This window comes from Nanorana parkeri, unplaced genomic scaffold (assembly GCF_000935625.1).
Source record: "Nanorana parkeri isolate BGI_ZX_2015 unplaced genomic scaffold, ASM93562v1 scaffold48, whole genome shotgun sequence".
Classification (NCBI taxonomy): Eukaryota; Metazoa; Chordata; class Amphibia; order Anura; family Dicroglossidae; genus Nanorana; species Nanorana parkeri.
Window position 1 is genome coordinate 118,252 of NW_017306316.1, and position 11,871 is coordinate 130,122.

Sequence of the window (11,871 nt, forward strand, 5' to 3'; positions counted from 1 at the left end):
TATGACCACGATGGGCCATTATGGGCCACGAGATGACTTCGTTGGGTCGCCTCGTGACTCCACGAGATGGTGAAAGGTGATGCGAGGAATCTGACACTGCACTGTTGCCCTTCTGTTGTCTTGTACCAGTCTTGCCACTCTCTCCGTTCTGCCCTAACATTGACTAGTCCCTGATGGCCACAATTCGCACGTTCAGACCCAGATTTCCGACTGACAGTCCAGTCTTAAACACTTTAACAACAGCTGCCCCTTAAATCCACAACAGCAATAATAAACCAAAGTCCAGTGTCCAATATAAGGTGCTCACTAAATGTGACACAATCCTATCTTCACACAGGCAAAACACTGTTTTCAGTAGGGTGCACTCTGTTTCTGTGTATTAGTGCCTTCACTTCACACTCACCAAAGATGATGGACTATATAAAAAATTAGAGGTGCACCGAAATTAAATGTTAAAACCGAAAATGTATTTTTAATTTTATTTTTAGAAAATGTTTTTAAATCAAATATTTTTATTTTTTTACCTTTTTACTGCTGGGGGCTTGGGTGAAATATTAGGAGTCTAAACAGACTACTAATATTTCCCTTTTTGAAATAGAAAAAGAGATTGCGTCCTCAATCCATTTTTCTGCAGCCCCTGTTATAAATAAACAGAAATCCTCTATACTGAGTGTTCCTGTTCATTCATAACCTGTGGATATAGTATGCGTTACTATGTACACAATCATGAATGAATAGGAAGTGACTCATACTATGTCCAGTTATTTACAAACATTCAGAGATCACTGTATCGCTGACACTATACTGCTCTCCATCCTGGATTGGCTCTCACAGGAGGCTGAGCGGGCTGTCTCCGCCCCACACCGCTTTTCATCCTGATTTTATCAGGAGGCGAAACGGTGCAGGAGGAGAACTCGGCCTTCTGTGACATTGACATTGCGGCTCACATCACTCTCCTCCCCGCCCCGCCTCCTTTGTCAGTTTCTCCCCTCCCCGCCATCGTCGTTTTCGCACGTAGGCGCACCTGACACATGTTTTGTGTGTGTATGTGGGGGGCGGGGGACTTTAAAAAAAAAATGTTGTGTTTGTTGTTTTTGTTTTTTTAATGCTTCTTCAATTTTTTTATTACTCCTTTTTTTTTTCCACTTAACTTTATTGCTATCACATGGGGGGGTTAAAAATCCCCCTATGTGATAGCCAATTTACATGACCGGCTCTCATGTAGACCCCTAATGTCACCTAAGGACCCCCAGAGAAGCTGATGAAGCAGAGATCTGCTTCTCCCCAGCTTCTGAAGCTGGAGAGTGACAGAGGAATGCGGAAGTGATGTAATATACATCACTTCCTGCATTCGGGGAACGAATAGGAGATCACAGGGAGATCTTGCACCGATCTCCCTTTTGATCTCCTGTCAGAGCAGCCGTGCTGGTCCCGGCCGCACAGGGCACAGCTGGTCTCGGGACTGGCGTCGGCAGTGACAGCAGCTGCGAAGGCAAGCAATCGGGCGTCTCAGACGCCCGATCACTTGAATATAAAGCTCTCGGCCGGCCGTTTGATTACAACGGACAGCCGGCCGGGAAAAATAAATGTCAGTTAAAGTACCGCAGCGCTGAATACTGAAAAATGGCCTGGATGGGAAGGGGGTTTAACACCGCGGATGTCAACTGGTTAAAGAGAGATTGTTGACACTTGTAGTGCCCTCACACACAGGGCACCAAGATTGTCATATAATCAGCCGAGGCGAGGAGGAAGGTGTAGGCAAGTCCCATCGTCAGTGTCACTGGGAGGCAAGGGGAGCTTCCTCCACAGCTCATACTTGTCCATGGCCCCCAGGGTTCTCTTGAGCACAGGAACTGGGCCAGCCTGTTCAGGTCCCCGCCTTGCTGCTATATTTGCGAAGGCTGGCCAAATCTCTTCACCCTGCGGTACGGGATAATATCGTGTAGCAGTTTTTTGTGTTTCTCAATTAATTGCTTTAGTATTGGCACAATTCCAGTTACTACTAGAAAACAAAGAAGCTCATTGCAAAATGTCAAAGTGCTTTCTAGATTTACCACATCCGGGGTTGGCCCCTGGCCATGTGCTTTCAGATTTGAGAAGGTGTCTTAGCTGGCGTGTGGCTCTTTTTTTGTTTGGTGATAGCTTATGGCTAACCTAATGTCACCCTGGGATAGGTGTTCATCTATAAAGCAGCTTGCTGTGATAAAAAGTGATGTTTCACCAGTTTCTGTTTTTAATTAGCTAAAAATTCTATTTTGCTTTTTTTTTTTTAACTGCTATCATGTTGGCTGAGTGCATTGAGTGGCTCTGCAAACCAAAAAGTTTTTGTTCAATTTATTCACCAGTTTATATTAATGGAAAAATATTACATAAAGTATTCCAGGATCCAGCTAACTTGGCTGCTGGGAAAATAAATGAAATTTCAAATTCCTTGAGTGTTTTAGGATGTGGGTGTTTAATAATGCTTCCACAGGGGATCTTTATAAACCTGGGTAACCGAGCTTACAAACCCAGACATTCTTGCCTTGCCGTGACACCATCTTCCTGTAGACCTCTGCATGTTAAAAAAAAATTGTGTAACCTGAGCTAACAGCCACCATATGTGTGAGGGCTTAGGTCTTTGGTCTTGTTAGACTTTTATCACGATACGTCAACATTTTTATTTTTTTTTCTCTTATTGCAATCGTTTTTTAGAAGTTACAAAAAGGGTTAACAAGGTCAAAAGTAGTATAAAACGTATACGTTCAAAAGAGCATTGCATATTATGAAAACTGCACTTAAAGTGACTCTAAACTCTGGAGTTAAATCTTAATGGACTCGAGTACCTTGGTACTATTAACTAGGGATGCACCGATACCGAGTATTTGGGCGAGTACTTGGCGAGAAAACCGGCTCCATGCTCCCTGGTGACCAGGGAGCATGGAGCCAATCAGGAAGCCGAGTTGCGTGTAATGACTCTCTGCCCCGCTTCCTGATTTCGTTGGGAAGCTGGCCAATCAGGAAGCTGGACGGCAAGTCATTAACCGCCCCCTGGCTTCCTGATTGGCCAGAAAGCCGACTCCATGCTTCTTCGTCACCTGGTGACGAGGGAGCATAGAACTGGCTTCCTTAATGGGACTTCCGGTATCAGTATTCGGTATCGGTGAGTAGTGTAAAAAAAAACAAAAAACATCGGTACTTGATACAGAGAAAACGGTACCAAAATGTATCCTACTTGTGTATCACTTGGCTGTAGATCCTCAAATCATCTCTGAATTGGTGCTGACGCTGTCCTTCCTTCTGGGGGGTGGCTACTTTTGTTCCCCATGGTCCCTGTGTGTGTTGTAAAGTAGCCACCACTCCAAGTTCACCCCCGTGATGGGCTACAATCTCACGTTTAGTTTACTAATTTGTATTGAGATTGAGTTATTTACAGTGGCTTGCAAAACTATTGCATTTTTTTCCTATTTTGTTGCATTACCACCTGGAATTAAAATGGATTTTAAATTTTGGATTATTTGTAATGGACATATACAAAATAGTCCAAAATGGTGTAGTGAAATCCAGAAAATTAAAATACAGAAAAGGGGTGCGTGCATATGTATTCACCCCCTTTGTTATGACGCCCCTACATAAGATCTGGTAAGGCCAATTACCTTCAGAAGTCACATAATCACCGTATTTGCCGGCGTATAAGACGACTTTTTATACTTAAAAACATCCCCTGAAAATCGGGGGCCATCTTATACACCGGGTATACAATCTAATCTGTCAGCCTGCTGGATGTGCGGTAATACTGTATGTACGGTAACTTTGGCTACATACAGTATACCGCGCTGAGCCAATCACAGGTATACTGTATGTAGCCAAAGTTACCGTACATACAGTATTCTTATACGACGAGTATAGCCTAAACCTATGTTTTAACTGAAAAAATAGGGGGTCGTCTTATACGCCGGCAAATACGGTAGTTAGATTGCACACAGGTGATCTTTATTTAAATGTCACATGATCTCAGTCTATATATGCACCTGTTCTGGAAGGCCCTAGAGTCTGCAACACCACCGAGCAAGGGGCACCACTAAGCAAGCAGCACCATGAGAACCAGGGCGCTGTCCAAACGTACAGTAGTACAGTAGAAACGGTTGCACGCCTTCCATACACTGCACGATTATCGTACGATCGCGAGATTTCCCGCGATTCTCGTACGAGAATCGCGCAGTGTATGGGCACCTTTTAGAGTGAGCACTAGCGGAAGCTTCCACTTTCTAATTCGTATGGCGTATTGTGGCTCCATTCCATCTTTGGCTTTGAATATATGAAAAGCAATAGAATGGGTGACTGTCATTAGCCATGCATTGTCTTCCAAGAGCAGTGGTGAAGGGAGGTGTTTTTGCTGAGAGTTGAACAGGGAAAGGGGATCTTTTATTCAGGGTCCTGATAAAATGTGACCAAACTGAAGTGGTTGAATCAAGGTACAGTATATCCAAAGCCAGTTAATTTTGATATATAGCAGCTGCAGCTCGCGGTATACTGAGCTTTGGGTGACAGGAGGACGCTAGTTTGTGTCCTCCCGTTACCCTGCGGAGAACTATGGGGAAAAGCACTAACCCCATAGTTCTCCTTTAAGAAATGTTGTGTATAAACCCTATTGCCCAATTGTTAATGTATAGCTGTGCATTTACCCTCACCAGGCAGAAAAGCCCTTCCCCAAGTAAACACCTGTCAAAAGCCTCCTGAAAATCTGTACTTTAGCGAGAGCAAAATCTTGAGTAAGATAGCAGAGAGATAGCATGTGGGTGATGTTAGGACATGCAATGGATTATATTAGCAGCCGGTTTGTGGGTATGGCTTTTGTGCCCTGTCAAGCAAAAGGTGCAGTTGCATTTTAATACCCGTGTGCTTTTTTTTTTTTTTTTTTAATTTTATTGTGGTTTTGCTAATTGGATCTTATTTTTACTCTCTTCTAGGTTATCACTTGTTTTGGGATATCTGTACTCCTACACCGCTATATAGGTTTCGCTGTGGTGGCTTTGCTGGTGGAAATTAACTCTATCTTCCTGCATCTGAGACAGATCCTTCTCATGGCCAACCAGCTAAAAACCACTTTCTACCGGCTCAACAGCTTACTAAACCTGGGCACATATGTCATCTTCAGGATCAGCACTCTGGCGTGGATGACAAGGTGGTTGGTGCTAAACCGTGGGAACATTCCACTTCTCATTTATACCATTGGTAGTGTTGGAATGGCCATCATGACTTTGATGAACATAGTTCTTTTCTACCGCCTCCTTCGAAGCGATTTCCTAAAGTCAGCCCGTGACTTGCCAAGTGAGAAGGATAAATAATTTGTTTTATTAAACAGAGCCTAATTTTCAAGATTCAGGGAGGCATATGGACCAATTCAACCCTCCTGCATGAGGATACTTCTCGTGACGGAGCCATACATTGTCCTTACTAGAGAACCCTAAACTCCAGTTTTCATGAAACTCCACTGCACTCCTAGTCCCTAATGAGAGAACCTAAAGAATGGTTAGTGGGTATTTAGTCAAAATGTTATTCATTCTAAACTGAAGCACTTATTGGGGCTATCTAAAACTTTTGGTCCATAATCCATCATCCTAACATTTCCAATGGTTTTGTGCAGAATTGCTCAGCCACCAGTTATGCTACTGATACATCAACAATGACCTGTCTTTCTCACTTGTTCGAGAGGCCTATGAAAATTTAATTTCGTGGATGGGAAATATGACCAGTCCAATCCTTTTAGTATACATATTTAAATGCTTGTGATGGTAATGATGCTTTGCTGAAGTAAGAGCAGACCTGCAGCATGTGCTTTGTATAGCTTTGTAACATTAAACGTTTAGCTTTTGTAGACAGACACAAGTTGTAGACCGCTTGGTCTTCACCGCAGGTAGCAGTTTTGTAGGATTAATCAGTTGACAATAAGAGTTAATCCTAATAAATAGGCAAGGGATATTAGAAGTCTATAAATATAACAAAAATGGCTGCCTCTCATAGGATTACATTTTGAAAAGATTGGTCACTTTAAGGGAGTTTTCCTTTAGTAAAAACAACAGTTCCACCCCTCTCACATGAAACCTAGAAATTCTACTTTTCATTTTGAGGACATTTATTGCATATCTTCAGATATAGTGATATCCCTTGAGGGCTTCCTTCTGCAATGGCCATAAAAAGGATTGGCCATTGTTTACAAGGCACTTAGAATAGGGAGCCCCTTTGTTCCTATTTACTGCACAGAGTGGAGTCTGAAATTAACCATTTCAGTGAAACGGTAAAATTCTTAGTACATAATGATATTACTTACAAAGAGAACTATGAGGTAAGTGTTTTTCCCCATAGTTCTGTTTAGGGTCCCGCGAGGACATATGCTAACCTCCTCCCGTGACCCAAAGCTCAGTATATTGCAGGCTATTGCCTGCAATATACTGAGAGCACCGCAGCCCAGGCGGATCCCGGCAATACTGTTGTGATCCACCTAGCTGCATGAGTGACAGCTGGCTCTGCCTATCTAGAGGCAGAGCCAGCTGTGTCCTACCCCGTTCGTTCCTCCACTCAGCGCTGCAAGATAGGGGAGGGGGGGAATGCCTGCGGGGAGCGGTGACTGACAATCACCGCTTATTACAGGGAGATGATCGGGATGTGAGCAGATCGGTGCATATTTCTGCTCGCTTCCCGATCAATAGAGCCGACCTGTGACAGCTTCTTTGTCACAGGTCAGCTCTAACTGAGGATGAGTGGAAACCACTCAGCTCATAGTTCTCCTTTTTAATGATGTCTACAACTAAACTCCATTGTATTTCCTGCTTTGGTATACAGTATATAGTCAAGTAAGTCTGGTTTGTATTGGTAGATTTCTGATTTGGATGTAGCACTGCTATCCAGGGTATACGCTACTGTTAAATCAGGGTTTATGCTACTGTTAAATCCACATCTTAACATACAGGTTTACCATATATCAAGAATTATGCAAATATTAGAACAGTTGACTTAGGTTCTACCTCTTTGTTATGGTGCTATGAATTTCAGCTTTTGTGTGTTAACTGATCAACTGAAAGGCTAGAAAACTTCAGCAAGTCTGTCTCTTCGTAGCGTTTGCTGATCGTCATGCCAAAGCTATGTTATTTTCCTCTCGCAGAACTACCTCGCAAGCTCTTTCCAGAGGTCCCTCGGCATCTCTGGTGCTTGCATTTCACTGAAACAATTGTTCCGGTGGAAAGAAGAAAGCAGAATATCAGACGGACATCTCTCTTTCATCTCGGATTCTAGCTTTTCTCATATGTGACCTGACTTTTTCTAGAACGGAAGCTCAATCCTGACTGACTCTCTACTATAGTTATTTTGAAAGGAAAATATAACCTGGATCCCAAAATACTTTTTTAACTTTCCTTCTAAGAGATCATTGTTCAAATTTAAAGACCACTTAACATAATATAAAAAAAAACTTTATATAATTAGCTACTCAATCATTTCACTAGAACATATATAAATGTTCCATGTCTGGAAAGAAATGATTTTAACATTCTGATTTGGATTTTCAATAAAGACCCAGTTTAGCCTGTGGTTATAGGTTATGAGCCATTTAAGGTGTACTATAATTGGCACTGATGTGTTTTCCCCTCCTTGTACACCCTGCATGCCACGGTGTTCCCAATGCAGATAATGGATGGGATGCACGCACACCAAAAGCTATTTTACCATTCCATAGAAAAAAAGAACACTCTCCTATCATTCTTTTCATGTGATAATGATTCTTTCTGCTGTTCAGGTGTTCTTGCTATTGCACCTCTATATGGCTCATTAGTTGCAGGAGGTGCTTAAATCTGTATATACCTTAATAAAATATAAGGAAACTGTTTTACCTGACTGTTTGTAATTCTGCGCAGATAGTGATGTAATTCAGACCTCTGCCAGACAGCACAGGCAGGTCCTGGATGTCTCTGTAGACTACGCTGCAGTACAGCCTGGTCCAAGACCCAACCCAGCCTAGGATTTGACAATTAGGTAACAGTTCATTGATTAGGTCATCCCTATGCTCTCCCAATGAAAAATGTTCTCTTATCTGCCTGACAGCACAACAAAATAGCCCTAATGGTCAGAGTGCTGACCCTTCCTTTCTGATATTTATGCTAGGTATATGTATACACTTAATTACTGAGTACATGACTGTATTAAATTATGTTTTCTTTATCTGTCTGGAGCTGAGCGTTTAATTTTTCTTTCACTTGCTTTTATTGGATTGTTAGTATGAAGAAGCTTACCCAAAGCATAAGGTGTAAATACATTTCTGCGACTGCCTTCATGGGAACATGTGTTTTAAAGCTGAACTCTGGGCACAGACCCTTTCATTTAAATATATTCCTGAAGAGCCACAAAAGATATAAACCCGATTCGTGTGTACCAAATGTGTTTGCAAACCCAGGATTTACGCTTCATTCACACTTGCCATTTGTGGTTTTATACATATATCTGTCTGCGAAATCTGTCAGGCTGGATGCTTTGTTTATGCTTCTAGATGCTTAAAATTATGTAAATGCACATGCGTTTAGATGCATCTGTCCATTGAGCAAGCCAATGTGATTTCAGCAAAAAGTGTATCTTGTGTTTCCATGCGTTTTGGTGTGTTTTAGAAGTTAAAAGTGGTTCCTAGACGCACCTGATTTCAATTTTTTCTGAAAGCAACTAAACTGACTGCAGATAAAGGCATTTAAACGCAAGGTGTGAATAGACTGTAATATAAGACCTACCCCGAACTAGGTCTTATTTTCGGGGTAGGTCTTATATTACAGACATCCCCGAAGATAGCGCTAGGTCTTATTTTCGGGGGATGTCTTACTTTCGGGGAAACACGGTATTACAGAAGGCTCCTGCACTACATAGGTAAGACGGAACTACACAAAAGAGACCAGGGTACGAATGGTATGAATACACATGCCTCTTATAGTTGGACAATGTTTGCTTATCCTGGAGTTCAGCTTTATCCATTTTGCGCCTCTGTAGAGCTCTTATAACTTACTACTGCTTTGCAGCATGATCATGATGATGAGTGTCAGGGATGTGCGCTCTGTGAAGCAACTGAATTTCACAGCAGCAGATCTGCTGAAGGCAACCACAAATGTAATTGTAACATAGTATGTAAGGCTGAATAAAGACCAAGGACCATCCAGTTCAATCTGTAGGTTAAGCCATACATTTATTAGTACTTCCCCAAATCTAAACACCTAACCTGGATGAAGCTCTTAAATCTGATATGTCAGAATGGAGTACTAGATGGTGACTTGCTCTGCAAACCAACATATAACATTTAAATCAAAAATACAAACGTTAAGCTTCCCCTGTGAATTCTCCATTCAATCCTGTAAGCTACTTTGAAAGGCAAGTGACTCAATTCTGAAAGTTGTTGAGATAGCAATTATTGTAACATATGTCCAATCGGATTAATTTTTTTTGAATTTTTCTTGTCAATAAACTTAGGCGTTTAATCTTAAATATGCATTCAAGCACCCTATTAACAAAAATGTATCTTATTTGTGTATCACTCGGCTGTAGATCCTCAAATCATCTCTGAATTGGTGCTGACACTGTCCTTCCTTCTGGAGGGTGGCTACTTTTGTTCCCCTTGGTTCCTCTGTGTGTGTGTGTGTGTTGTAAAGTAGCTGCCAATCCAAGCTCGCTCATGTGATGGACCACAATCTCAATACAAATTAGTAAATTAAATGTGAGATAGTAGTCTATCACGGGATTGAGTTTAGAGTGGTGACTACTTTACAACACACAAGGACCATGGGGAACAAAAGTAGCCCCCCTCCAGAAGGAAGGACAGTGTCAGCACCAATTCAGAGATGATTTGAGGATCTACAGCCGAGTGATACACAAATAAGATACATTTTTGTTAATAGTTAAGGTACTTGAATGTATTTTTAAGATTTAACTCCTGAGTTTAGTGCTACTTTTAAGCTAAAATTATTTTTAGGGCTTGTGTGACATGTTTCCCAAGTGAGTATATTTTTGCTTCAGAGTTAGTGCATTTTTAAACCCAGCGACCATCATATTTGAAGATGTGGTGGAGTAAGGTCTTCCTAAATTTCTATCCTGAAAAATAAAGACCCGGATATGAAGGGTAATAACAAACTATTTATACGTTTGTTAACTTAAAAAGCAGTATGTGCAGTGTTCTATCCTATAATGGCCTATACATAGTATTAAATGCAAAAAGTGCAAAGAGCAATGATATGCAAAAGATTCAAGCTGGTGGAGGTCAAATGGGTCAAATATTAGGCTCGGTTTGGCTAAGCCGACCTCTATAAGCTGAAATCTTTTGCATAATATCCTTCCCCTCTGGGCAGCTACATGTAATAAGCCCATGACCTGTAGTCCCCCCAGCGTGTGTTGTAATTTACATTTTGAATATGTGAAGATTTATAGTTCAGCTGTCTGGTGATATGAAGCAAACCTGTAGTACTTATCTTACCTGCAGCAGGCACCTTCACATGCCTATATGTCAGATAGTTTCCTGTTTCATCTGCTCCGTACCACTACAGCGTGAACCATTTAAAGTGACCAGGAAAGATCCAGGAAAGGGTCAAACACCAAAAACTCATCAATATGCTTGGGGTGAAGTGGGTTAACATGAAACTGCACAAAGTCAATTCAAGGAAAATTAACAGATTCACTCATAATTTCTCCTTTCGCTTTGATTGGGGCTGCAACTAATAATTATTTTCATAATCTATTTGTTGGCCGATAATGTTTTTCGATTTTAATCAGATAAAAAAATTAAAGAACTACATCCTTAAAGGAGAACTATGGGGTTAGGGCTTTTCCCCATAGTTCTCCTTAGGGTAACGGGAGGACACAAACTAGCGTTCTCCAATCACCCTAAGCTCAGTATACCGCGAGCTACAGCTTGCGGTATACTGAGACGCCGCAGCTGAAACGGATCCTGACAATTATGCCTGGATCCGCCCAGCTGCGTGAGTGACTGCTGGCTCTGCCTATCTAGAGGCAAAGCCAGCTGTACCCGCCCCCTCCCCCGTCCGTTCCGCCAGTCAGCGCTGGAGGATCGGGGAGGGGGAATCCAGTCCCTCCCCTGTCACGGCTCTCTGTTGTGACAGGATCGAGAAGTGAGCGAACGCCGGTATGTGTTCGCTCACTTCCCGATCTACTGACCCGACCTGTGACAGTCTCATTGGCACAGGTCGGCTAGAACTATGAGGATGAGTGAAAAGCACTCGCCTCATAGTTCTCCTTTTTAAAGTCAAAAAATGTTTTCCCTTCCCCCAATGTAAATATCAGCACTTACCTTAAATTATGTCACTTAATCCGATCTTCTTCTTTCCTGTCCTTTTCATCTGTCCCTCCAGCGCTGCTGCGGGTGTCCGATCCAGCGCTGACTCCTCTGTCCACTTCCTGTCCCGCGGTGTCTGCATGCGGGTGCACACTGTCCATAGACTTACCTTGCGTCTCCTGGCCGAAAATCTGAACTGCTCATGCACCCGCCCCAAGATGCTTTGCGGCTGCCCGAGCAGTTTCGGATTTTCGGACAGGAGCGCGCGGTGAAGACAGGGGTAAGTTTTTAAACCGCTATTTAAAAAAAAACAAAAAACTTTTTGCATATATCTACTGATTGCTAGCAGTAGATATATGCAAAAAAACAGAGGGTTTAGAAACCCTTTAAGTATGCAAATATTGAACCAGCTTCCCGGATGCAGAATGTGTCTTGTGCCCTCCAGCAGCAGCAGATAAAACAAACCTAATATGTAGCTTTGTCAGTAACTATTTGCTTTAAACAATTCACAACTAAAGTGCGTAAAAGAATACAAATGAAGTGCATACAGGAATACAAAGCTTCATGAATTTGTATTTACA

At 42.1% G+C, this 11,871-nt stretch overlaps 1 protein-coding gene across 1 annotated transcript in view; it reads left to right on the plus strand.

The window, feature by feature from the left end:
- The window catches only part of TLCD2 (TLC domain containing 2), a 20,610-nt gene extending 15,283 nt beyond the window's left edge, over positions 1-5,327 (plus strand). Inside the window, exon 4 of the mRNA XM_018573810.1 lies at positions 4,950-5,327. Coding sequence (XP_018429312.1) covers positions 4,950-5,327 — 378 coding nt within the window. The remainder of the gene's footprint in view (positions 1-4,949) is intronic.
- Positions 5,328-11,871: the final 6,544 nt, after the last annotated feature.